We start from the raw sequence: 25,998 nt of genomic DNA on the forward strand, positions 1-25,998 counted from the left end.
GATTGGTACTTACATTAAGTTCTGATCGTGTCGCTGATCGTTTCGCTGAGCGTCAGCAGAAAGCCAGAACTGGTGAAGTTGCAACAGAAGCTGTCGGAAACTGCGCTTCCTCAAGGCAACTGCCTCAGCTGCCGCCTCTTCGTTCTGTGAACTGTCATTTGAAAGAAGACGTAAACATTTTCTTCATATGGCACTGCGAATCTATCAAATAATTTTGCCGGTGGCGCTTTTACTCTTGGGAATAGTAGCAATACTTCTACTTACTATACCTACTGAAGATATAAACGAAGAACCACAATTCATGGTAAGATCCTAAAAGTTATTTCAAGACTTGTACTGTCAGCGTTTCTGAGGGGTAATCGATCTGTGCAGACGGCATTTAGAACAGTGCTATTGCAGATCATTTGACTCGAACAGCCAATTTAAATATGAGTCCCTCATTTTTCCAGCACTAACGGTTAACTGATAATCCTATTGAACGTTGTCAAAACTTCCCTTTTTTATGGTGTCAATAATTCGATAGGCTACAGCCACATTTACATTTAGCAGACGCTTTTATCCAAAGCGACTTCCAAAAGAGCTTTACAAAAGGTGCATAGGTCAATGATCATAAACAACAAGCCCCAAAAACATTGTGGGTAGCCAAAATATGAAGCATACATTTTGAAAAGCAAATTAAGTGCCAATGGGAAGAACCAGAACAGCATGTAAACGAATGACAAAAAAATCTACCTCGAAAGTGCTAGTGTACCTGTGTATAAATGGGCAGTGTATGGGCTGTGGCATGACAACAATTAATCACAATTCTTATATTAAGCTCAAGCTGAACATACATGAAATACTCAATCCCTAGTTCTTGGGAGGACATTTAGAAGTTAGTGTGTGTCACTTCAATGCTCTCTTCAGATGATTCTCTGAGGGAGCAGAGACCCACCAGCTGCATTCAGCCTGAAGAAAACAAGCTATGCAAGTGTGAACAGGTTGTGACCATCTAGACACACACATCACCTTTGTACAATTCTGAAAGGACCTTTGAGTTGTTAGTTTCCTGTACCTTACAGGTGGAATGCAAAGTACGTCAGAATACTTGGATTTACATTTTATCCTCCTAAAAAGCAGTCAAAATCTCATGAGTGGGAAAGGTGGTTTAAGGAGCCAGGCAGAGCTGATAGTTTGCACACCAACTGGAGCACAAAGGTATACACCAAGCTGCCATTTCTGTAAACACTTGAGCAAGAATACATGTACTAGACCTACAAACTAGACACAGCAGGCTTAGGCCAGAAAGTTGGAATATCTCACTAACAATTCAATTTGTTACTGGATCTGATTTGACTATACCTCAGTCTTTAGAATGCTAGTACCAGGCTGTAATACAAATTGTGATTCAACACAAGTTGATGCTACACCTGAGGGTCCAAGAACAGAAAGTCCCAATTACACACTTCCAGGGAGAGCTTTGAATGAAACTGATGGTTGTTAGAAATCAGGATAATTTAGCAAGGCTTGAATACTCAAAGCTCAGAACTGTCAGGAGCTCAGTCCCGCCGCTAGATTGACAAAGTAAATCTGGACCGACGACAAGATGTTAAAGAATAAAATATTTATTGGGAAGCAATAATTGAACAATTATAAAACAGCACCACTGGATGTGGTGTTGGAGGCACCGTTACCAACTATGTCATGCCTGCCACCGCTGGACAGGACGTGGTTAGCGGGGCTGCTGGCAGTTATGTTAGAGGCACTGCCAGCTGTGGTGCTGGGGTAGCCGCCGGTGGATTCGTTGTTGGGGTCGTCGTTGCTAGCTGTGATGTTGCTGCTGCTGGCTGTGGTATTGGGGTAGCCATCATTGCTGGCTGTGATGTTGGTGCTGCTGGCTGTGGTATTGGGGTAGCCATCATTGCTAGCTGTGATGTTGCTGCTGGCTGTCGCATTGGGGTAGCCATCATTGCTAGCTGTAACATTGGTGCTGCTGTCTGTGGTATTGGGGTAGCCATCATTGCTGGCTGTGACGTTGGTGCTGCTGGCTGTGGTATTGGGGTAGACGTCGTTGGCTGTGGCATTAACAGGTCCGCCGGTGGTTACGTTGTTGGCGCCGTCGTTGCTAGCTGTGACGTTGCTGCTGGCTGTGGCATTGGGGTAGCCATCATTGTTAGCTGTGACGTTGGTGCTGGCGGTGGTATTGGGGTAGCCATCATTGCTGGCTGTGACGTTGGTGCTGCTGGCTGTGGTATTGGGGTAGACGTCGTTGGCTGTGGCATTAACGGGTCCACCGGTGGTTATGTTGTTGGGGCCGTCGTCGCTAGCTGTGACGTTGCTGCTGGCGGTGGTATTGGGGTAGCCGTCGTTGGAAGTGGCATTAACGGGTCCACCGGTGGTTACGTTGTTGGGGCCGTCGTTGCTAGCTGTGACGTTGCTGCTGGCTGTGGCATTGGGGTAGCCATCATTGCTAGCTGTGACGTTGGTGCTGCTGGCGGTGGTATTGGGGTAGCCGTCGTTGGCTGTGGCATTAAGAGGTCCACCGGTGGTTATGTTGTTGGGGCTGTCGTTACTAGCTGTGACGTTGATGTTGCTGGCCATGGTATTGGGGTAGCCGTCGTTGGAAGTGGCATTAACGGGTCCGCCGGTGGTTACGTTGTTGGGGCCGTCGTTAATAGCTGTGACGTTGCTGCTGGCTGTGGCATTGGGATAGCCATCATTGCTAGCTGTGACGTTGCTGCTGGCTGTGGCATTGGGGTAACCATCATTGCTAGCTGTGACGTTGAGGCTGGCTGTGGTATTGGGGTAGCCGTCATTGGAAGTGGCATTAACAGGTCCGCCAGTGGTTACGTTGTTGGGGCTGTCGTTACTAGCTGTGACGTTGATGTTGCTGGCCGTGGTATTGGGGTAGCCGTCGTTGGAAGTGGCATTAACGGGTCCGCCGGTGGTTACGTTGTTGGGGCCATCGTTAATAGCTGTGACGTTGCTGCTGGCTGTGGCATTGGGATAGCCATCATTGCTAGCTGTGACGTTGCTGCTGGCTGTCGCATTGGGGTAGCCATCATTGCTAGCTGTGACGTTGGTGCTGCTGGCTGTGGTATTGGGGTAGGCATCATTGCTAGCTGTGACGTTGGTGCTGGCGGTGGTATTGGGGTAGGCATCATTGCTAGCTGTGACGTTGGTGCTGGCGGTGGTATTGGGGTAGCCGTCGTTGGCTGTGGCATTAAGAGGTCCGCCGGTGGTTACGTTGTTGGGGCCGTCGTTGCTAGCTGTGACGTTGCTGCTGGCGGTGGTATTTGGGTAGCCATCATTGCTAGCTGTGACGTTGATGCTGCTGGCTGTAGTATTGGGGTAGCCGTCGTTGGCTGTGGCATTAACGGGTCCGCCGGTGGTTACGTTGTTGGGGCCGTCGTTGCTAGCTGTGACGTTGCTGCTGGCGGTGATATTGGGGTAGCCATCATTGCTGGCTGTGACGTTGCTGCTGCTGGCTGTGGTATTGGGGTAGCCGTCGTTGGAAGTGGCATTAACGGGTCTGCCGGTGGTTACGTTGTTGGGGCCATCGTTGCTAACTGTGACGTTGCTGCTGGCTGTGGCATTGGGGTAGCCATCATTGCTAGCTGTGACGTTGCTGCTGGCGGTGGTATTGGGGTAGCCATCATTGCTAGCTGTGACGTTGCTGCTGGCTGTGGTATTGGGGTAGCCATCATTGCTGGCTGTGACGTTGTTGCTGCTGGCTGTGGTATTGGGGTAGCCATCATTGCTGGCTGTGACGTTGGTGCTGCTGGCGGTGGTATTGGGGTAGCCGTCGTTGGCTGTGGCATTGACGGGTCCACCGGTGGTTATATTGATGGGGCCGTCGTTGCTAGCCGTGACGTTGCTGCTGGCTGTGGCATTGGGGTAGCCATCATTGCTAGCTGTGACGTTGCTGCTGGCTGTCGCATTGGGGTAGCCATCATTGCTAGCTGTAACGTTGGTGCTGCTGGCTGTGGTATTGGGGTAGCCATCATTGCTGGCTGTGACGTTGGTGCTGCTGGCTGTGGTATTGGGGTAGCCATCATTGCTGGCTGTGACGTTGGTGCTGCTGGCTGTGGCATTGGGGTAGCCATCATTGCTGGCTGTGACGTTGGTGCTGCTGGCTGTGGTATTGGGGTAGCCATCATTGCTAGCTGTGACGTTGGTGCTGGCGGTGGTATTGGGGTAGCCGTCGTTGGCTGTGGCATTAAGAGGTCCGCCGGTGGTTACGTTGTTGGGGCTGTCGTTGCTAGCTGTGACGTTGCTGCTGGCTGTGGCATTGGGGTAGCCATCATTGCTAGCTGTGACGTTGCTGCTGGCTGTCGCATTGGGGTAGCCATCATTGCTAGCTGTAACGTTGGTGCTGCTGGCTGTGGTATTGGGGTAGCCATCATTGCTGGCTGTGACGTTGGTGCTGCTGGCTGTGGCATTGGGGTAGCCATCATTGCTAGCTGTGACGTTGCTGCTGGCTGTGGAATTGGGGTAGCCATCATTGCTGGCTGTGACGTTGGTGCTGCTGGCGGTGGTATTGGGGTAGCCGTCGTTGGAAGTGGCATTAACGGGTCCGCCGGTGGTTACGTTGTTGGGGCTGTCGTTACTAGCTGTGACGTTGCTGCTGGCGGTGGTATTGGGGTAGCCGTCGTTGGAAGTGGCATTAACGGTTCCGCCGGTGGTTACGTTGTAGGGGCCATCGTTGCTAGCTGTGACGTTGCTGCTGGCTGTGGTATTGGGGTAGCCATCATTGCTAGCTGTGACGTTGCTGCTGGCTGTGGTATTGGGGTAGCCATCATTGCTAGCTGTGACGTTGCTGCTGGCGGTGGTATTGGGGTAGCCGTCGTTGGCTGTGGCATTAACGGGTCCGCCGGTGGTTACGTTGTTGGGGCTGTCGTTACTAGCTGTGACGTTGCTGCTGGCGGTGGTATTGGGGTAGCCATCATTGCTAGCTGTGACGTTGCTGCTGGCTGTGGCATTGGGGTAGCCATCATTGCTAGCTGTGACGTTGATGCTGCTGGCTGTAGTATTGGGGTAGCCGTCGTTGGCTGTGGCATTGACGGGTCCACCGGTGGTTATGTTGATGGGGCCGTCGTTGCTAGCCGTGACGTTGCTGCTGGCTGTCGCATTGGGGTAGCCATCATTGCTAGCTGTAACGTTGGTGCTGCTGGCTGTGGTATTGGGGTAGCCATCATTGCTGGCTGTGACGTTGGTGCTGCTGGCTGTGGCATTGGGGTAGCCATCATTGCTGGCTGTGACGTTGGTGCTGCTGGCTGTGGTATTGGGGTAGCCATCATTGCTAGCTGTGACGTTGGTGCTGGCGGTGGTATTGGGGTAGCCGTCGTTGGCTGTGGCATTAAGAGGTCCGCCGGTGGTTACGTTGTTGGGGCTGTCGTTGCTAGCTGTGACGTTGCTGCTGGCTGTGGCATTGGGGTAGCCATCATTGCTAGCCGTGACGTTGCTGCTGGCTGTCCCATTGGGGTAGCCATCATTGCTAGCTGTAACGTTGGTGCTGCTGGCTGTGGTATTGGGGTAGCCATCATTGCTGGCTGTGACGTTGGTGCTGCTGGCTGTGGTATTTGGGTAGGCATCATTGCTAGCTGTGACATTGATGCTGCTGGCTGTAGTATTGGGGTAGCCGTCGTTGGCTGTGGCATTGACGGGTCCACCGGTGGTTATGTTGATGGGGCCGTCGTTGCTAGCCGTGACGTTGCTGCTGGCTGTGGCATTGGGGTAGCCATCATTGCTAGCTGTGACGTTGCTGCTGGCTGTCGCATTGGGGTATCCATCATTGCTAGCTGTAACGTTGGTGCTGCTGGCTGTGGTATTGGGGTAGCCATCATTGCTGGCTGTGACGTTGGTGCTGCTGGCTGTGGCATTGGGGTAGCCATCATTGCTAGCTGTGACGTTGCTGCTGGCTGTGGTATTGGGGTAGCCATCATTGCTGGCTGTGACGTTGGTGCTGCTGGCGGTGGTATTGGGGTAGCCGTCGTTGGAAGTGGCATTAACGGGTCCGCCGGTGGTTACGTTGTTGGGGCTGTCGTTACTAGCTGTGACGTTGCTGCTGGCGGTGGTATTGGGGTAGCCGTCGTTGGAAGTGGCATTAACGGGTCCGCCGGTGGTTACGTTGTTGGGGCTGTCGTTGCTAGCTGTGACGTTGCTGCTGGCTGTGGTATTGGGGTAGCCATCATTGCTAGCTGTGACGTTGGTGCTGGCTGTGGTATTGGGGTAGGCATCATTGCTAGCTGTGACGTTGGTGCTGGCGGTGGTATTGGGGTAGCCGTCGTTGGCTGTGGCATTAAGAGGTCCGCCGGTGGTTACGTTGTTGGGGCCGTCGTTGCTAGCTGTGACGTTGCTGCTGGCGGTGGTATTGGGGTAGCCGTCGTTGCTAGCTGTGACGTTGCTGCTGGCTGTGGCATTGGGATAGCCATCATTGCTAGCTGTGACGTTGCTGCTGGCTGTGGCATTGGGGTAGCCATCATTGCTAGCTGTGACGGTGCTGGCGGTGGTATTGGGGTAGCCGTCGTTGGCTGTGGCATTAACAGGTCCGCCGGTGGTTGCGTTGTTGGGGCTGTCGTTGCTAGCTGTGACGTTGGTAATGCTGGCATTGGCACCACCACCTTCAGTGGCGATTAGGTTGTCGGTCTTGGCGTAGGCTGGGCTGGTGGTGTAGTTGGCAGGCACAAGGGCCTCCTCACTGGACTTGGCAGAACCGCCAGTTGTAACAGAGACATCCAATGTGACCAGAGGACTATCAGACTCAACTTGGTCTGTGTCAATATGATGCAATTGAGGAAAAAAGAGAAAGTGTTTTAAAAGGGCACTAAGGCAAAAAGCCTACAGCTTAGCAATAAGTCAGAACTCACCCAAATCTTCTTGCCAATTGGAGTTCTCCATTAATTGAAGCCCTTTTTGGGCATTTATGGCATCATAATACTGCAGCACTAATGGGAAGGTACAGAGACAATGCATTTGCACCACTGGTTCATAACAGCTTTAAGGACTCATTTATCATGCTACTGTACGCATTCTGCCTTATTAACCTTGAGGCAGAAGAACTAAGGACGTTTTAAAACCAATTACAGGCCAAAACTACAGTAGACTGATCATGTAGAGTACAAGCGTTCTCATACCTTAGCAAGTTAACATGCCGCTTTAAGTTTCAAGAACGGCATCTAACAAGTCATTTTAGTGTTTTACTTAGCTAAATACTCTAGGTGGGTTCAAATGATGACTGCATACAATCCTAAAGTGACCGGCTTGGCTTTGGCCTAGGCCCCTGCCTTTAACCATTACACAATAACGAAATAGGCTACGGTAATTTCAATTTACCGTCTCGGATTCGTTGCAGAGAGATGTCCTTTTGATTGAAGTTTTCAAAGGGAGAACACAAGCCTGAAAAAAACAGTTTTGCCATCTGTCAAGACCAGGATCCTTAGTGACAAGTAACACTTTGAATAAAATGAAACACAAACCTTTGAGTACACAAACTGTCAACACAAAACTCAACACCCTTGCAGCTGCCATTGCACAGTCGTAGCCAAGACAACAATATCACCCCATACCGTTTCTGACCCTTTTAAAGAGCCCTATACACCTGTAGTTAATCAAAGGATAACGATCAATTAAGTACCCACGTGAACTAATTGAATGCATCGCCCAATCAAATGTGCGCACTAAAAGTTTACTAATCAGTTATCGGATATGCCTGAACACCGTGAATACTTCGTAACCTTTTATTTATGGTGAATAATTCAATATATAGACCTACGTATGGGATGTGGCATGAAAACTATCACAATTCTAAAGGAAACTACAGCCAAACATCTTGGATCAGTACATTCTTGAGTTCTTAGATGTTTTAGAGGACACAGAAGTATTGTTTGCTTTTTAGTGTCACTTATTTAATGGTCTCTTGAGGATTCTGACGGGGAAGACATATCTACATGTAAAAAGCATGTAACGGTGGCAACCCCAGATAGTGTAAGTTCGGGCGCCAAGCAGCGCTTAGTGCAAGTGGGTTGTATGGACCAACTAGACACTCATGCCTTTTGGATCATTCTGAAAGCTTTCCCCACTTCACTAATCATTGTTGTCTGTGCCTCCCGAGATGAAACGCTAAATATGTCAATCCTTGGATTTACATTGTATCCTCTTAAATGCAGCCGTCCTCAATGGAAAGGTGGATTAGGGGAGGCAGAGCTGAATATGTTTAAGTTGTGTGCAATCATTATATTTTATCACAAGACAATGCTTGTCCAAGACTTGTAAACTAAAGGCAATCTACAACCTCAGAACTGAAAGTTGTGAAATTCTCATGTAGTATTGTTACTGCTTAACCCTTTGTCAGAAATATTAATCTATCAAGCATTGCACAGTCGGTGAACAAGTTTAACCCTTGTGCTGCCTTCGGGTCACATGACCCAAAGGTTCATAACCATCATTGTGTTTACCCAATACAAATATTTTAACCTTCGTAATGTGGGGGGTCTGAGACAGCCCAACGGTTAAAAGAAAACGCTTCACTGTTTTTGTATGCGGTAAAGTTGTCGCAATACGATGGTGGGTCACTGATGGGTCAGAATGACCCGAAGATAACAAGGGTTAAGCGATAAGTTCACTGCAAGCAGAGAGGAGCTCCTGGATCTAATACTGACAAGCTAACTGCCAGTACAAGGCTGTCAATTAAATAAAACTCTGAGATGCCGACACTTCAGATTCCAAAACCACTGACAAACTCAAGCACACAGCTTTGACAGCAATAATAACCTAATGGTTGCCAACTTAGGATACGTCAAAGGCCTAACAACTAAATGCTCAGTTTTGTAAGACCCAAGTACTACTGGAGAAGACACATGCTAGAATACTGAAAATCATTCAACAATGCTGTCTGATAAAGCTGGACCCAACTCAAATGAGATGTGAAGTAAAAGCAGTTTATTCATAACAATCACAAATGATATCCAAACACAGGGTCACTGGTTGTGGTGGTAAAGGTACTGTTGCTGACTACGGCATGCCAGCCACCAATGGATGTGACATTGTTCGCACGACCGCTGGCACCACTACCCGTGTTGAGCAACCCATTGGGGTCATGGTTGCTAGTGATGTTGGCAGTGCTTCCAGTTGTGGTGTTGGTATTGAGGTAGCCGTCGTTGGAAGTGGCATTAACAGGTCCGCCGGTGGTTACGTTGTTGGAGCCGTCGCTGCTGGCTGTGACGTTGCTGCTGGCTGTGGCATTGGGGTAGCCGTCGTTGCTAGCTGTGACGTTGCTGCTGGCTGTAGTATTGGGGTAGCCATCATTGCTAGCTGTGACGTTGCTGTTGGCTGTGGTATTGGGGTAGCCATCATTGCTAGCTGTAACATTGGGGCTGCTGGCTGTCGCATTGGGGTAGCCATCATTGCTAGATGTAACGTTGGTGCTGCTGGCTGTGGTATTGGGGTAGCCGTCGTTGCTAGCTGTGATGTTGCTGCTGGCGGTGGTATTGGGGTAGCCGTCGTTGCTAGCTGTGATGTTGCTGCTGGCGGTGGTATTGGGGTAGCCGTCGTTGGCTGTGGCATTAACGGGTTCGCCGGTGGTTACGTTGTTGGGGCCGTCGTTAATAGCTGTGACGTTGCTGCTGGCTGTGGCATTGGGATAGCCATCATTGCTAGCTGTGACGTTGCTGCTGGCTGTGGCATTGGGGTAACCATCATTGCTAGCTGTGACGTTGAGGCTGGCTGTGGTATTGGGGTAGCCGTCATTGGAAGTGGCATTAACAGGTCCGCCGGTGGTTACGTTGTTGGGGCTGTCGTTACTAGCTGTGACGTTGATGTTGCTGGCCGTGGTATTGGGGTAGCCGTCGTTGGAAGTGGCATTAACGGGTCCGCCGGTGGTTACGTTGTTGGGGCCATCGTTAATAGCTGTGACGTTGCTGCTGGCTGTGGCATTGGGATAGCCATCATTGCTAGCTGTGACGTTGCTGCTGGCTGTGGCATTGGGGTAGCCATCATTGCTGGCTGTGACGTTGGTGCTGCTGGCTGTGGTATTGGGGTAGACGTCGTTGGCTGTGGCATTAACAGGTCCGCCGGTGGTTACGTTGTTGGCGCCGTCGTTGCTAGCTGTGACGTTGCTGCTGGCTGTGGCATTGGGGTAGCCATCATTGTTAGCTGTGACGTTGGTGCTGGCGGTGGTATTGGGGTAGCCATCATTGCTGGCTGTGACGTTGCTGCTGGCTGTGGCATTGGGATAGCCATCATTGCTAGCTGTGACGTTGCTGCTGGCTGTGGCATTGGGGTAACCATCATTGCTAGCTGTGACGTTGAGGCTGGCTGTGGTATTGGGGTAGCCGTCATTGGAAGTGGCATTAACAGGTCCGCCGGTGGTTACGTTGTTGGGGCTGTCGTTACTAGCTGTGACGTTGATGTTGCTGGCCGTGGTATTGGGGTAGCCGTCGTTGGAAGTGGCATTAACGGGTCCGCCGGTGGTTACGTTGTTGGGGCCATCGTTAATAGCTGTGACGTTGCTGCTGGCTGTGGCATTGGGATAGCCATCATTGCTAGCTGTGACGTTGCTGCTGGCTGTCGCATTGGGGTAGCCATCATTGCTAGCTGTGACGTTGGTGCTGCTGGCTGTGGTATTGGGGTAGGCATCATTGCTAGCTGTGACGTTGGTGCTGGCGGTGGTATTGGGGTAGCCGTCGTTGGCTGTGGCATTAAGAGGTCCGCCGGTGGTTACGTTGTTGGGGACGTCGTTGCTAGCTGTGACGTTGCTGCTGGCGGTGGTATTTGGGTAGCCATCATTGCTAGCTGTGACGTTGATGCTGCTGGCTGTAGTATTGGGGTAGCCGTCGTTGGCTGTGGCATTAACAGGTCCGCCGGTGGTTACGTTGTTGGGGCCGTCGTTGCTAGCTGTGACGTTGCTGCTGGCGGTGATATTGGGGTAGCCATCATTGCTGGCTGTGACGTTGCTGCTGGCGGTGGTATTGGGGTAGCCATCATTGCTAGCTGTGACGTTGCTGCTGGCTGTGGTATTGGGGTAGCCATCATTGCTGGCTGTGACGTTGTTGCTGCTGGCTGTGGTATTGGGGTAGCCATCATTGCTGGCTGTGACGTTGGTGCTGCTGGCGGTGGTATTGGGGTAGCCGTCGTTGGCTGTGGCATTGACGGGTCCACCGGTGGTTATGTTGATGGGGCCGTCGTTGCTAGCCGTGACGTTGCTGCTGGCTGTGGCATTGGGGTAGCCATCATTGCTAGCTGTGACGTTGCTGCTGGCTGTCGCATTGGGGTAGCCATCATTGCTAGCTGTAACGTTGGTTCTGCTGGCTGTGGTATTGGGGTAGCCATCATTGCTGGCTGTGACGTTGGTGCTGCTGGCTGTGGTATTGGGGTAGCCATCATTGCTGGCTGTGACGTTGGTGCTGCTGGCTGTGGCATTGGGGTAGCCATCATTGCTGGCTGTGACGTTGGTGCTTCTGGCTGTGGTATTGGGGTAGCCATCATTGCTAGCTGTGACGTTGGTGCTGGCGGTGGTATTGGGGTAGCCGTCGTTGGCTGTGGCATTAAGAGGTCCGCCGGTGGTTACGTTGTTGGGGCTGTCGTTGCTAGCTGTGACGTTGCTGCTGGCTGTGGCATTGGGGTAGCCATCATTGCTAGCTGTGACGTTGCTGCTGGCTGTCGCATTGGGGTAGCCATCATTGCTAGCTGTAACGTTGGTGCTGCTGGCTGTGGTATTGGGGTAGCCATCATTGCTGGCTGTGACGTTGGTGCTGCTGGCTGTGGCATTGGGGTAGCCATCATTGCTGGCTGTGACGTTGGTGCTGCTGGCGGTGGTATTGGGGTAGCCGTCGTTGGAAGTGGCATTAACGGGTCCGCCGGTGGTTACGTTGTTGGGGCTGTCGTTACTAGCTGTGACGTTGCTGCTGGCGGTGGTATTGGGGTAGCCGTCGTTGGAAGTGGCATTAACGGTTCCGCCGGTGGTTACGTTGTAGGGGCCATCGTTGCTAGCTGTGACGTTGCTGCTGGCTGTGGTATTGGGGTAGCCATCATTGCTAGCTGTGACGTTGCTGCTGGCTGTGGTATTGGGGTAGCCATCATTGCTAGCTGTGACGTTGCTGCTGGCGGTGGTATTGGGGTAGCCGTCGTTGGCTGTGGCATTAACGGGTCCGCCGGTGGTTACGTTGTTGGGGCTGTCGTTACTAGCTGTGACGTTGCTGCTGGCGGTGGTATTGGGGTAGCCATCATTGCTAGCTGTGACGTTGCTGCTGGCTGTGGCATTGGGGTAGCCATCATTGCTAGCTGTGACGTTGATGCTGCTGGCTGTAGTATTGGGGTAGCCGTCGTTGGCTGTGGCATTGACGGGTCCACCGGTGGTTATGTTGATGGGGCCGTCGTTGCTAGCCGTGACGTTGCTGCTGGCTGTCGCATTGGGGTAGCCATCATTGCTAGCTGTAACGTTGGTGCTGCTGGCTGTGGTATTGGGGTAGCCATCATTGCTGGCTGTGACGTTGGTGCTGCTGGCTGTGGTATTGGGGTAGCCATCATTGCTGGCTGTGACGTTGGTGCTGCTGGCTGTGGCATTGGGGTAGCCATCATTGCTGGCTGTGACGTTGGTGCTGCTGGCTGTGGTATTGGGGTAGCCATCATTGCTAGCTGTGACGTTGGTGCTGGCGGTGGTATTGGGGTAGCCGTCGTTGGCTGTGGCATTAAGAGGTCCGCCGGTGGTTACGTTGTTGGGGCTGTCGTTGCTAGCTGTGACGTTGCTGCTGGCTGTGGCATTGGGGTAGCCATCATTGCTAGCTGTGACGTTGCTGCTGGCTGTCCCATTGGGGTAGCCATCATTGCTAGCTGTAACGTTGGTGCTGCTGGCTGTGGTATTGGGGTAGCCATCATTGCTGGCTGTGACGTTGGTGCTGCTGGCTGTGGTATTTGGGTAGGCATCATTGCTAGCTGTGACATTGATGCTGCTGGCTGTAGTATTGGGGTAGCCGTCGTTGGCTGTGGCATTGACGGGTCCACCGGTGGTTATGTTGATGGGGCCGTCGTTGCTAGCCGTGACGTTGCTGCTGGCTGTGGCATTGGGGTAGCCATCATTGCTAGCTGTGACGTTGCTGCTGGCTGTCGCATTGGGGTATCCATCATTGCTAGCTGTAACGTTGGTGCTGCTGGCTGTGGTATTGGGGTAGCCATCATTGCTGGCTGTGACGTTGGTGCTGCTGGCTGTGGTATTGGGGTAGCCATCATTGCTAGCTGTGACGTTGGTGCTGGCTGTGGTATTGGGGTAGGCATCATTGCTAGCTGTGACGTTGGTGCTGGCGGTGGTATTGGGGTAGCCGTCGTTGGCTGTGGCATTAAGAGGTCCGCCGGTGGTTACGTTGTTGGGGCCGTCGTTGCTAGCTGTGACGTTGCTGCTGGCGGTGGTATTGGGGTAGCCGTCGTTGGCTGTGGCATTAACAGGTCCGCCGGTGGTTGCGTTGTTGGGACCGTCGTTGCTAGCTGTGATGTTGCTGCTGGCTGTGGCATTGGGGTAGCCATCATTGCTAGCTGTGACGTTGGTGCTGGCTGTGGTATTGGGGTAGCCGTCGTTGGAAGTGGCATTAACGGGTCCGCCGGTGGTTACGTTGTTGGGGCTGTCGTTACTAGCTGTGACGTTGCTGCTGGCGGTGGTATTCTGGTAGGCATCATTGCTAGCTGTGACGTTGGTGCTGGCGGTGGTATTGGGGTAGCCGTCGTTGGCTGTGGCATTAAGAGGTCCGCCGGTGGTTACGTTGTTGGGGCCGTCGTTGCTAGCTGTGACGTTGCTGCTGGCTGTGGTATTGGGGTAGCCGTCGTTGCTAGCTGTGACGTTGCTGCTGGCGGTGGTATTGGGGTAGCCGTCGTTGGCTGTGGCATTAACAGGTCCGCCGGTGGTTGCGTTGTTGGGGCCGTCGTTGCTAGCTGTGACGTTGCTGCTGGCTGTGGCATTGGGATAGCCATCATTGCTAGCTGTGACGTTGGTGCTGGCTGTGGTATTGGGGTAGCCGTCGTTGGAAGTGGCATTAACGGGTCCGCCGGTGGTTACGTTGTTGGGGCTGTCGTTACTAGCTGTGACGCTGCTGCTGGCAGTGGTATTCTGGTAGGCATCATTGCTAGCTGTGACGTTGGTGCTGGCGGTGGTATTGGGGTAGCCGTCGTTGGCTGTGGCATTAAGAGGTCCGCCGGTGGTTACGTTGTTGGGGCCGTCGTTGCTAGCTGTGACGTTGCTGCTGGCTGTGGTATTGGGGTAGCCGTCGTTGCTAGCTGTGACGTTGCTGCTGGCTGTGGCATTGGGATAGCCATCATTGCTAGCTGTGACGTTGCTGCTGGCTGTGGCATTGGGGTAGCCATCATTGCTAGCTGTGACGGTGCTGGCGGTGGTATTGGGGTAGCCGTCGTTGGCTGTGGCATTAACAGGTCCGCCGGTGGTTGCGTTGTTGGGGCTGTCGTTGCTAGCTGTGACGTTGGTAATGCTGGCATTGGCACCACCACCTTCAGTGGCGATTAGGTTGTCGGTCTTGGCGTAGGCTGGGCTGGTGGTGTAGTTGGCAGGCACAAGGGCCTCCTCACTGGACTTGGCAGAACCGCCAGTTGTAACAGAGACATCCAATGTGACCAGAGGACTATCAGACTCAACTTGGTCTGTGTCAATATGATGCAATTGAGGAAAAAAGAGAAAGTGTTTTAAAAGGGCACTAAGGCAAAAAGCCTACAGCTTAGCAATAAGTCAGAACTCACCCAAATCTTCTTGCCAATTGGAGTTCTCCATTAATTGAAGCCCTTTTTGGGCATTTATGGCATCATAATACTGCAGCACTAATGGGAAGGTACAGAAACAATGCATTTGCACCACTGGTTCATAACAGCTTTAAGGACTCATTTATCATGCTACTGTACGCATTCTGCCTTATTAACCTTGAGGCAGAAGAACTAAGGACGTTTTAAAACCAATTACAGGCCAAAACTACAGTAGACTGATCATGTAGAGTACAAGCGTTCTCATACCTTAGCAAGTTAACATGCCGCTTTAAGTTTCAAGAACGGCATCTAACAAGTCATTTTAGTGTTTTACTTAGCTAAATACTCTAGGTGGGTTCAAATGATGACTGCATACAATCCTAAAGTGACCGGCTTGGCTTTGGCCTAGGCCCCTGCCTTTAACCATTACACAATAACGAAATAGGCTACGGTAATTTCAATTTACCGTCTCGGATTCGTTGCAGAGAGATGTCCTTTTGATTGAAGTTTTCAAAGGGAGAACACAAGCCTGAAAAAAACAGTTTTGCCATCTGTCAAGACCAGGATCCTTAGTGACAAGTAACACTTTGAATAAAATGAAACACAAACCTTTGAGTACACAAACTGTCAACACAAAACTCAACACCCTTGCAGCTGCCATTGCACAGTCGTAGCCAAGACAACAATATCACCCCATACCGTTTCTGACCCTTTTAAAGAGCCCTATACACCTGTAGTTAATCAAAGGATAACGATCAATTAAGTACCCACGTGAACTAATTGAATGCATCGCCCAATCAAATGTGCGCACTAAAAGTTTACTAATCAGTTATCGGATATGCCTGAACACCGTGAATACTTCGTAACCTTTTATTTATGGTGAATAATTCAATATATAGACCTACGTATGGGATGTGGCATGAAAACTATCACAATTCTAAAGGAAACTACAGCCAAACATCTTGGATCAGTACATTCTTGAGTTCTTAGATGTTTTAGAGGACACAGAAGTATTGTTTGCTTTTTAGTGTCACTTATTTAATGGTCTCTTGAGGATTCTGACGGGGAAGACATATCTACATGTAAAAAGCATGTAACGGTGGCAACCCCAGATAGTGTAAGTTTGGGCGCCAAGCAGCTCTTAGTGCAAGTGGGTTGTATGGACCAACTAGACACTCATGCCTTTTGGATCATTCTGAAAGCTTTCCCCACTTCACTAATCATTGTTGTCTGTGCCTCCCGAGATGAAACGCTAAATATGTCAATCCTTGGATTTACATTGTATCCTCTTAAATGCAGCCGTCCTCAATGGAAAGGTGGATTAGGGGAGGCAGAGCTGAATATGTTTAAGTTGTGTGCAATCATTATATTTTATCACAAGACAATGCTTGTCCAAGACTTGTAAACTAAAGGCAATCTACAACCTCAGAACTGAAAGTTGTGAAATTCTCATGTAGTATTGTTACTGCTTAACCCTTTGTCAGAAATATTAATCTATCAAGCATTGCACAGTCGGTGAACAAGTTTAACCCTTGTGCTGCCTTCGGGTCACATGACCCAAAGGTTCATAACCATCATTGTGTTTACCCAATACAAATATTTTAACCTTCGTAATGTGGGGGGTCTGAGACAGCCCAACGGTTAAAAGAAAACGCTTCACTGTTTTTGTATGCGGTAAAGTTGTCGCAATACGATGGTGGGTCACTGATGGGTCAGAATGACCCGAAGATAACAAGGGTTAAGCGATAAGTTCACTGCAAGCAGAGAGGAGCTCCTGGATCTAATACTGACAAGCTAACTGCCAGTACAAGGCTGTCAATTAAATAAAACTCTGAGATGCCGACACTTCAGATTCCAAAACCACTGACAAACTCAAGCACACAGCTTTGACAGCAATAATAACCTAATGGTTGCCAACTTAGGATACGTCAAAGGCCTAACAACTAAATGCTCAGTTTTGTAAGACCCAAGTACTACTGGAGAAGACACATGCTAGAATACTGAAAATCATTCAACAATGCTGTCTGATAAAGCTGGACCCAACTCAAATGAGATGTGAAGTAAAAGCAGTTTATTCATAACAATCACAAATGATATCCAAACACAGGGTCACTGGTTGTGGTGGTAAAGGTACTGTTGCTGACTACGGCATGCCAGCCACCAATGGATGTGACATTGTTAGCACGACCGCTGGCACCACTACCCGTGTTGAGCAACCCATTGGGGTCATGGTTGCTAGTGATGTTGGCAGTGCTTCCAGTTGTGGTGTTGGTATTGAGGTAGCCGTCGTTGGAAGTGGCATTAACAGGTCCGCCGGTGGTTACGTTGTTGGAGCCGTCGTTGCTAGCTGTGACGTTGCTGCTGGCTGTGGCATTGGGGTAGCCGTCGTTGCTAGCTGTGACGTTGCTGCTGGCTGTGGCATTGGGGTAGCCGTCGTTGCTAGCTGTGACGTTGCTGCTGGCTGTGGCATTGGGGTAGCCGTCGTTGCTAGCTGTGACGTTGCTGCTGGCTGTGGTATTGGGGTAGCCATCGCTGGAAGTAGCATTAACAGGTCTGCCGGTGGTAGCGTTAGGACCGTCGTTGCTAGCTGTGACGTTGCTGCTGGCTGTGGTATTGGGGTAGCCGTCGTTGCTAGCTGTGATGTTGCTGCTGGCTGTGGTATTGGGGTAGCCATCATTGCTAGCTGTGATGTTGCTGCTGGCTGTGGCATTGGGGTAGCCGTCGTTGCTAGCTGTGACGTTGCTGCTGGCTGTGGTATTGGGGTAGCCATCATTGCTAGCTGTAACGTTGGTGCTGCTGGCTGTGGTATTGGGGTAGCCATCATTGCTGGCTGTGACGTTGGTGCTGTTGGCTGTGGCATTGGGGTAGCCATCATTGCTAGCTGTGACGTTGCTGCTGGCTGTGGTATTGGGGTAGCCATCATTGCTAGCTGTAACGTTGGGGCTGCTGGATGTGGCATTGGGGTAGCCATCGCTGGAAGTAGCATTAACAGGTCCGCCGGTGGTTGCGTTGTTAGGACCGTCGTTGCTAGCTGTGACGTTGGTGCTGGCTGTGGTATTGGGGTAGCCGTCGTTGCTAGCTGTGACGTTGCTGCTGGCTGTGGTATTGGGGTAGCCATCATTGCTAGCTGTGACGTTGCTGCTGGCTGTCGCATTGGGGTAGCCATCATTGCTAGCTGTAATGTTGGTGCTGCTGGCTGTGGTATTGGGGTAGGCATCATTGCTAGCTGTGACGTTGATGCTGGCTGTGGTATTGGGGTAGCCATCATTGCTAGCTGTGACGTTGCTGCTGGCTGTCGCATTGGGGTAGCCATCATTGCTAGCTGTAACGTTGGTGCTGCTGGCTGTGGTATTGGGGTAGCCATCATTGCTGGCTGTGATGTTGGTGCTGCTGGCTGTGGTATTGGGGTAGCCATCATTGCTAGCTGTGACGTTGCTGCTGGCGGTGGTATTGGGGTAGCCGTCGTTGGCTGTGGCATTAACATGTCCGCCGGTGGTTGTGTTGTTGGGGCCGTCGTTGCTAGCTGTGACGTTGGTGCTGCTGGTGGTGGTATTGGGGTAGCCGTCGCTGGAAGTAGCATTAACAGGTCCGCCTGTGGTTGCGTTGCTGGGGCCATCGTTGCTAGCTGTGACGTTGGTGCTGGCTGTGGTATTGGGGTAGGCATCATTGCTAGCTGTGACGTTGATGCTGGCTGTGGTATTGGGGTAGCCGTCGTTGGCTGTGGCATTAACATGTCCACCGGTGGTTGCGTTGTTGGGGCCATCATTGCTAGCTGTGACGTTGCTGCTGGCGGTGGTATTGGGGTAGCCATCATTGCTACCTGTGACGTTGATGCTGCTGGCTGTAGTATTGGGGTAGCCGTCGTTGGCTGTGGCATTAACGGGTCCGCCGGTGGTTACGTTGTTGGGGCCGTCGTTGCTAACTGAGATGTTGCTGCTGGCTGTGGCATTGGGGTAGCCATCATTGCTAGCTGTGACGTTGGTGCTGGCTGTAGTATTGGGGTAGCCGTCGTTGGCTGTGGCATTAACGGGTCCGCCGGTGGTTACGTTGTTGGGGCCGTCGTTGCTAACTGAGATGTTGCTGCTGGCTGTGGCATTGGGGTAGGCATCATTGCTAGCTGTGACGTTGCTGCTGGCTGTGGTATTGGGGTAGCCATCATTGCTAGCTGTAACGTTGGGGCTGCTGGCTGTGGTATTGGGGTAGGCATCATTGCTAGCTGTGACGTTGGTGCTGGCGGTGGTATTGGGGTAGGCATCATTGCTAGTTGTGACGTTGATGCTGGCTGTGGCATTGGGGTAGCCGTCGTTGGCTGTGGCATTAACAGAGCCGACGGTGGTTGAGTTGTTGGGGCTGTCGTTGCTAGCTGTGACGTTGGTAATGCTGGCATTGGCACCACCACCTTCAGTGGCGATTAGGTTGTCGGTCTTGGCGTAGGCTGGGCTGGTGGTGAAGTTGGCAGGCACAAGGGCCTCCTCACTGGATTTGGCATCCAGTGTGACCAGAGGACTATCAGACTCAACTTGGTCAGTGTCAATATGATGCACTTGAGGAAAAAAGAGAAAGTGTTTTAAAAGGGCACAAAGGCAAAAAGCCTACAGCTGGACCAATAAGCACCAAGTCAGAACTCACCCAAATCGTCGTGCCAATTGGAGTTCTCCATTAATTGAAGCCCTTTTTGGGCATTTATGGCATCATAATACTGCAGCACTAATGGGAAGGTACAGAGACAATGCATTTGTGCAACTGGTCATGACAGCTTTAAGGACTCATTTATCATGCTACTATATGCTTTCTCACTGGCTTATTACCTTGAGGCAGAAGGAACTTGAAGACGTTTTAAAACCAATTACAGGCCAAAACTACATACTGATCGTTGAAGTAAAGATACGTAAATTTAACAAACATTACCGCTTCAAGTTTTAAGAACTGCAGTTGACAATTTGTCTTTCTTAGCTAAATACTGTAGGTGGGTTCAAATCATGACTGCATACAATTCTAAAGTGACTGTCTTGGCTTTGGCCAAGGCCCCTGCCTTTAACCATTACACGGTAACGAAATCGGATCAATTCAGTTTACCGTCTCGGATTCGCTGCACAGAGTTGTCCTCTTGATTGGCGTTTTCAATGGGGGAACACGAGCCTGAAAAAAAGTTTTGCCATCTGTCAAGCCCAGGAAGCTTAGTGACAAGACCCACTTTGAATAAAATAAAACACAAACCTTTGAGTACACAAACGGTCAACACAAATCTCAACACTCGTGCAGCTTCCATTTCCGCAGCCGTTGTCAAAACTCAACGATATCCCCTCATACCTTTTCGGAGTATTTTAAAGACCCCCATACACCTGTAGTTCATCACAGGATAATGATCCGTCAAGTACCCACGTCAATGAATGTAATGCATTGCCCGATCAAATGTGAGGTGCGAATGATATCCCTCTTGACGAAGGAGAACTTAAAATTTATGATGGGTACACACCACAAGATAATCGGGCCGATTTCCCCCCTTCCGACAATCCTAGGTAATGTCCCGATTATCTTGATGGTTCTGCAGATTATTTTATCAGATTCTCCCTTGGTGGGAGGTGGGTTAAGAGTGACCGAACAGAAATCAGAAATCCCGATGTGTGGGGGGAGCAAATCGGTTAAGTCAAGGATTTTTTTGTCCTCATGTTTTTGGTCTGTCACATTTTGAAAATGTTATAAATAAATACATCTTAGAAATCGTTTAGTGTGCACCCAGCATAAGACTATTAGCGCGTGGCTGTCAAATTAGTTTAACACACGCGTGCGTCTTTGGAAAGATAATTTCAATGAGTAATTTCCAATTTCCAATCAATTATAATTTTAAATATGTATTTTTAATTTTTAATGGGACAAAAAGTGGTGGATGGAAAACGTAGCCTAAGCAATATAAGATTGGCGGAGTATTTCTTTCTAAAGACAAAGCGATACGAATATTATTTTCTTTTTCTTTGTTTTTGCAAATGGTAAAGGGTCTATTGTGAGAGTCTCTCCTCTGCCTCCTTCCCTATGAACCGTTTCTGATTTCTTCCCGATTCGACATATCTGGGCTTCACACATTGTTTACCCCACGATGTAGACATTAGCATAAACCCCCAGTAATGCCAGACAGCAGGGGAAGGAAGGACAGGGGAGACTATGTGTCTAGGAAATGCCTTAATGGGTTTTGTTGTTTCTTGTGATGGTTTGCACCTCATATCTAACCTACACCTCTTTGATGTGTCACCTGGCTCACCTCTAAACCTGTGTCCATCCTCTCTCCCTCCACCTCTAACCCAGTATCCATCTTCTCTCCCTCCACCTCTAACCCAATATCCATCCTCTCTCCCTTCACCTCTAACCCAGTATCCATCCTCTCTCCTTCCACAGTATGGGATAGTCCTTGATGCAGGCTCCTCCCACACTGCTGTGTACATCTACAAGTGGCCGTCAGACAAGCAGAACGGCACAGGTGTGGTCACTCGGCACACAGAATGTCATGTCAGGGGTAAGTCCACAGAGGTAGAATGAGACTGTTCCAATGAAACAATATGTCATATCACAGATACAGTGGTCAGGTTGTTTTTGTACTTTACTTAGATTCCAAAATATTTCTTACAAAGGTGAACTGTAAAAAGACTATATGCTTTTCCAAGACCAGCAAATACAAGTAGCTGGATTTTAAGACGTTTGCAGAGAAAGCCTTTGAAAAAGTCATTCAGTTCAAGGCTCAAATGTGTTTAACGTGATGCCAAACCCCTGGCCCAGTAGCTAGTGCAAGGACAGAAAAAAATAACTTTCTTTTATCCTAGACGGTAATGGGCGGTACCAGCAGTGCTTGTACTGTAGGGCGAGTATCTAGGATACACAAGAGGACAGAACAAGGAGTGTACTAATGGCTGCCTAGCAACCGTGGATCCCAGTAGGTCTGCAGTGACTAACAGCAGTTTTCTGTTGTTTACCAGTCTTGACTAGACGCCAAAGGAACATGTTGGTTACCCTCATCATGTTAGCCTGATTCATCAACGTGAAGTATAAACTGTAACAACCTCTCACCTCTTCATATAAAAAAAAAGGTTTTCCAGGAGGCATAAAACTATTCTTGGAAAGCAAGCCTTCAAATGATCTCTCTCTCTCTCTCTCTCTCTCTCTCTCTCTCTCTCTCTCTCTCTCTCTCTCTCTCTCTCTCTCTCTCTCTACACTTGTCTATGGACAATTCAATCGAGGGTATGGCACACTAGATTTGTTTAACAGAATATGGACTCTGACAGTGTGTTGTGTGCCACGTGACATATTTTCCCTCCAGGCGGGGGGATCTCAAGCTATGCAGGACAGAGGGGTGCGGCAGGACTCAGTCTGGAGGGGTGCCTAAACCAGGCGGTGCAGGACGTCCCCAAAAACAGACATGCCGTCACGCCTGTGTACCTCGGAGCAACAGCAGGCATGAGACTCCTGAAGTGAGACGGAAAAGTGTGCGGATGTGCGAGAAAGCAGCGAGGGTGGAAGTGTGTGTGAGTGTGTGGCGTGGTGTGTGTGTGTGCAGCATGTAGGTGAGGTTGCTATCTGTATCTGTGAGAACGGACCCATGCTGACAAGCAACTATAGGCTGCCAAGCTCAGAGTGAACACCACCACTCCCTTTTATGAGGAACGTGTGTCATGCATCCACACATAGTGTAGGCTACACCCAGTCAGTAGGATTCTGTCGTCCTGACATGATCGGACATTGTGATCTGTCGAACCAAACCGTTCCTCACACTGTGTTCTCTTTAACAGCATCTCCAACCCTGGCCAATCAGAGCAGATTCTGCAAGAAGTGGGTCACAAAATTCAATCCTATCCTTTTGATTATCGAGGAGCGGCCATATTGAGCGGTCGAGAGGAAGGGGCGTATGGTTGGGTCACTGTCAACTACCTTTTGGAGAATTTTATCAAGGTACTTTTTCCTCAGGTTTTTCTTGTTATGTCAGAACAACTCGATATGATTTTCACTGCCAAGTACAAGACGAATCATCAATTGGTCCACAGGGACCCTCTAGTGGCCTGTCACAATGTTAACACAGAGTCCTTTGAAGAGACACACCACACACACTGTTTAAACCTTTGCCATTGTAGTACAGCCTCGCTTTCACTGCTCTGTTTGTCCCTCTCTTGCCACTGTAGTATGGCTTTGGCCCCTGTAGTACATTTACATTACATTTAGTCATTTAGCAGACGCTCTTATCTAGAGCGACTTACAGTAAGTACAGGGACATTCCCCCGAGGCAAGTAGGGTGAAGTGCCTTGCCCAAGGACACAACGTCAATTTGCACGGCCGGGAATTGAACCGGCAACCTTCTGATTAATAGCCCGATTCCCTAACCGCTCAGCAATCTGACTCACTGTATGGCTTTAACCGCTGTTTGTCCCTCTCTGGCCCCTGTAGTGTGGTTTAACTGCTCTGTTCGACCCTCTATGGACCCTGTAGTATGGTTTAACTGCTCTGTTTGACCCTCTTTGGCCCCTGTAGTATGGTTTAACTGCTCTGTTCGACCCTCTATGGACCCTGTAGTATGGTTTAACTGCTCTGTTTGACCCTCTTTGGCCCCTGTAGTATGGTTTAACTGCTCTGTTTGACCCTCTTTGGCCCCTGTAGTATGGTTTTGTGGGCCGCTGGCTGAGCCCGGGCAGGGCCACGGTGGGAGCGCTGGATTTCGGCGGGGCCTCCACCCAGATCACGTTTGTGACGCAGGAAGAGCTGGAGGACAAGAGGGACTCGATGAGTCTGCGTCTGTACGGGCAGGAGTACTCTCTGTACACACACAGCTTCCTCTGCTACGGCCGCGACCAAGTGCTGGCGAGAATACTGGCACACCTGTTCACGGTAGTAGAATATACTTTATTTGTTATTGTGCATTAGATACCATTACATTTACATTTAGTCATTTAGCAGACGCTCTTATCCAGAGCGACTTACAGTAAGTACAGGGACATTCCCCCCGAAGCAAGTAGGGTGAAGTGCCTTGCCCAAGGACACAACATCATTTTTGCGCGGCCGGGAATTGAACTGGCAACCTTCAGATTACTAGCCCGACTCCCTCACCGCTCAGCCATCTGACTCCCTAACAAACGAAATTTGCTATTGACCCGCCTGCTGAAACACTCCATCGAAAACATGAATGCTAGGATGTTACGTGACGCGTATAGGCTACATCGTTCTTGTGTAATAGAACTTGGGCCCTTTTTATATTCAACATTGTATTTGTCACATACATGATTATACGTGGTACAATATGCAGTGAAATGTGTGGTTGTACCCACACATTTGCACTTAAATAAAATAGAGTAAAAGGATTACTAAAAGAGACTGTATAAGAGTAGATAAATATACAATAAATATTTTTTTGTGGAAATGATCTTTCTCTTTTTTCCGTTCTCTCTCTCTTAGTCTCAGGGTCACCCCAAGACAGTGGACCACCCCTGCTACCCGGAAGGCTACACTCTGACCCTGAGGACGGAGACGATGTTTGACTCTCCCTGCACTGCAAACCAAAAGCCCAGTTCCTACGACCCCCAGAATGCATGGCTGTCTGTCAAAGGCACTGGCCATTATGAGCAATGCGTGGGTAATGTGTCGGAGATCTTCTCCTTCCACAGTTGCCCCTACTCTCAGTGCTCTTTTGATGAAGTCTTCCAGCCCAATGTCAGTGGCAGCTTCATGGTGAGAAGGGCATACACAGAGGGAGGTTGACATCAAAACCGCCATTTTGAATGTTTGATCCCATTTAGCCATTTTATCATATCAGTGACATTGTATTTTATTATAAGTGCATCGCAAGATGGATACACATTCTTTATGCCAATCCAATCTTTTCTAATCTTCTTTAGTCACTTTTTTATATCATAATACTCATTCATAAAATATAATATTGTATGATAGGCTTATTCAATTTATTGATAATATTGTATAATGTACAATACATTGTTCTAAAGATAACATTGTAGAATAGACAGTATATTGATCTAAAGATAAAGTTGTATAATAAAAAGGCACATGTGATTCGTTTCCTGAACTGGTCATCAGGCGTTCTCGGCCTTCTTCTACATCCACGTGTTCCTCCAACAAGCCACAGGGATCACCGTCTCCACCCCTGACCTGCTGGAGCAGGCAGCCAGGGCTGTCTGCAACATGAGTTACAGCCAGGTCAGCTCTCACTGTCTGTGGCTGGGTCTGGAGATGGGGGGGGGGCAGAGGGAGGGGGGAGAGAAGTGGAGTGAGAGAGTGAGAGAGTGAGAGAGTGAGAGAGTGAGTGGAATGATTTTCATGTAGAGCTCGATGTCTTCATTCTAATGATTGATGATCTAACAAAGTTATTTATAAAGACAGAATGGATCTGTTTCAGATGTTGGCCGTGGTTCCAGAGCAGGAGTCTCGCTTGCAGGACTACTGCGCTACCTCTGTGTTCACCCAGGTGCTCCTGCTGAGGGGCTACGGGTTCGATGACCAGTCCTTCCGAGGTGTTTCCTTCCAGAAAGAGGTAAGGGAACCTTGACTTCAGAAACAAAGAACCGCTCGTGTGGACACTCTGAGTACACGTTTTACATTCACAGCCGTGTTCATTTCATGCTTTTATCCAAAGCGACATGCAAGTGCACAATAGTAAGTACGGCAAGGATCGAGTTCAAACAATATCACAATTGTTAGTGTCTGTATTTCAACCGGTCACAGTGCAACAAAAGCTACAACACAGCGTCATTCCGATGACTGCACAGCAACAACAACACAAACATAAGTACACAAAACTGAGGTGTGTCGCCCCCGTGTGCCTCCCCCCAGGCAGGGGACACGTCGGTGGGCTGGGCTCTGGGCTACATGCTCAGCCTCAGCAGCCTGCTCCCAGAGGAGAGCGTGGGCCTCAGGAAGGCCCTGAGGCCCGAAGCCTGGGCAGGCGTCATCTTCCTTCTGGCCCTCCTCCTGGCCACGGCCCTGGTCTACGTCTTACTCCAAGTCTGCCGAGAGGAGAAGAAGAAGAACGGAAGTAGTAATGGTGCCTTCTAGGAGTGTCCCCCCCCCCCCGACTGTCAGCAAGACACAGTCAAGAGACAATGGTTGCAGATTGTTGGAGGCAGTTCAACCCAGGACTTTATGTAATGTGACTTACACGCCAACAGTGTTTTGATAATGGTTGTTTTCTCATCTGACTGCTAAACATGATTTCAACGTTGCTGATTTAATATAGCCTACATTGTATTTTGTTTTATTAATTGTAGTTTGGTCACATCCAAATAAACTACAAGTCCCACTACT

At 49.9% G+C, this 25,998-nt stretch overlaps 3 protein-coding genes across 3 annotated transcripts; 1 reads left to right on the forward strand and 2 right to left on the reverse strand.

Annotated features, from left to right (window-relative positions):
• entpd2b (ectonucleoside triphosphate diphosphohydrolase 2b) lies at positions 1–25,988 on the forward strand. The gene is made up of 9 exons (XM_067250722.1): positions 1–304; positions 21,103–21,220; positions 22,019–22,169; positions 22,488–22,647; positions 23,347–23,574; positions 24,139–24,411; positions 24,775–24,894; positions 25,094–25,228; positions 25,528–25,988. Exons 1-9 carry the CDS (start codon positions 188–190, stop codon positions 25,747–25,749), a joined length of 1,524 nt encoding a protein of 507 aa, XP_067106823.1. The 5' UTR covers positions 1–187; the 3' UTR covers positions 25,750–25,988.
• Positions 1,630–7,367, reverse strand: LOC136956292 (uncharacterized). The gene is made up of 10 exons (XM_067250183.1): positions 7,315–7,367; positions 6,849–6,926; positions 5,928–6,752; positions 5,529–5,801; positions 4,980–5,153; positions 4,488–4,709; positions 3,741–3,911; positions 3,147–3,566; positions 2,004–3,020; positions 1,630–1,877 (listed from the first exon to the last, which is right to left on the reverse strand). The coding sequence occupies exons 2-10, from the start codon at positions 6,877–6,879 to the stop codon at positions 1,630–1,632; spliced, it is 3,381 nt and encodes a 1,126-aa protein (XP_067106284.1). The 5' UTR covers positions 6,880–6,926; positions 7,315–7,367.
• Positions 8,933–15,231, reverse strand: LOC136956295 (pneumococcal serine-rich repeat protein-like). The gene is made up of 11 exons (XM_067250186.1): positions 15,179–15,231; positions 14,713–14,790; positions 13,255–14,616; positions 12,856–13,128; positions 12,256–12,429; positions 11,764–11,985; positions 11,065–11,337; positions 10,621–10,818; positions 10,264–10,494; positions 9,304–10,101; positions 8,933–9,261 (listed from the first exon to the last, which is right to left on the reverse strand). The coding sequence occupies exons 2-11, from the start codon at positions 14,741–14,743 to the stop codon at positions 8,933–8,935; spliced, it is 3,891 nt and encodes a 1,296-aa protein (XP_067106287.1). The 5' UTR covers positions 14,744–14,790; positions 15,179–15,231.
• Positions 25,989–25,998: the final 10 nt, after the last annotated feature.

This window comes from Osmerus mordax, chromosome 14 (genome assembly GCF_038355195.1).
Source record: "Osmerus mordax isolate fOsmMor3 chromosome 14, fOsmMor3.pri, whole genome shotgun sequence".
NCBI classification, from domain to species: domain Eukaryota; kingdom Metazoa; phylum Chordata; class Actinopteri; order Osmeriformes; family Osmeridae; genus Osmerus; species Osmerus mordax.

What these genes read in the sequence shown, in the direction of transcription:
- entpd2b (XM_067250722.1), top strand. Translation starts at nt 188, where the DNA reads ATGGCACTGCGAATCTATCAAATAATTTTGCCGGTGGCGCTTTTACTC. An exon ending in ACGAAGAACCACAATTCATG is followed by an intron (nt 305 to 21,102) that starts GTAAGATCCTAA and finishes CTCCTTCCACAG; the next exon opens with TATGGGATAGTCCTTGATGC. An exon ending in CACAGAATGTCATGTCAGGG is followed by an intron (nt 21,221 to 22,018) that starts GTAAGTCCACAG and finishes TTTTCCCTCCAG; the next exon opens with GCGGGGGGATCTCAAGCTAT.
- LOC136956292 (XM_067250183.1), bottom strand. Translation starts at nt 6,879, where the DNA reads ATGGAGAACTCCAATTGGCAAGAAGATTTGG. An exon ending in CAGCACCAACGTCACAGCCA is followed by an intron (nt 5,154 to 5,528) that starts GCAATGATGGCT and finishes CCAATACCACAG; the next exon opens with CCAGCAGCACCAACGTTACA. An exon ending in CAGCACCAACGTCACAGCCA is followed by an intron (nt 1,878 to 2,003) that starts GCAATGATGGCT and finishes CCAATACCACAG; the next exon opens with CCAGCAGCACCAACATCACA.
- LOC136956295 (XM_067250186.1), bottom strand. Translation starts at nt 14,743, where the DNA reads ATGGAGAACTCCAATTGGCAAGAAGATTTGG. An exon ending in CAGCATCAACGTCACAGCTA is followed by an intron (nt 11,986 to 12,255) that starts GCAATGATGGCT and finishes CCAATACCACAG; the next exon opens with CCAGCAGCAACGTCACAGCT. An exon ending in CAGCACCAACGTCACAGCCA is followed by an intron (nt 11,338 to 11,763) that starts GCAATGATGGCT and finishes CCAATACCACAG; the next exon opens with CCAGCAGCACCAACGTCACA.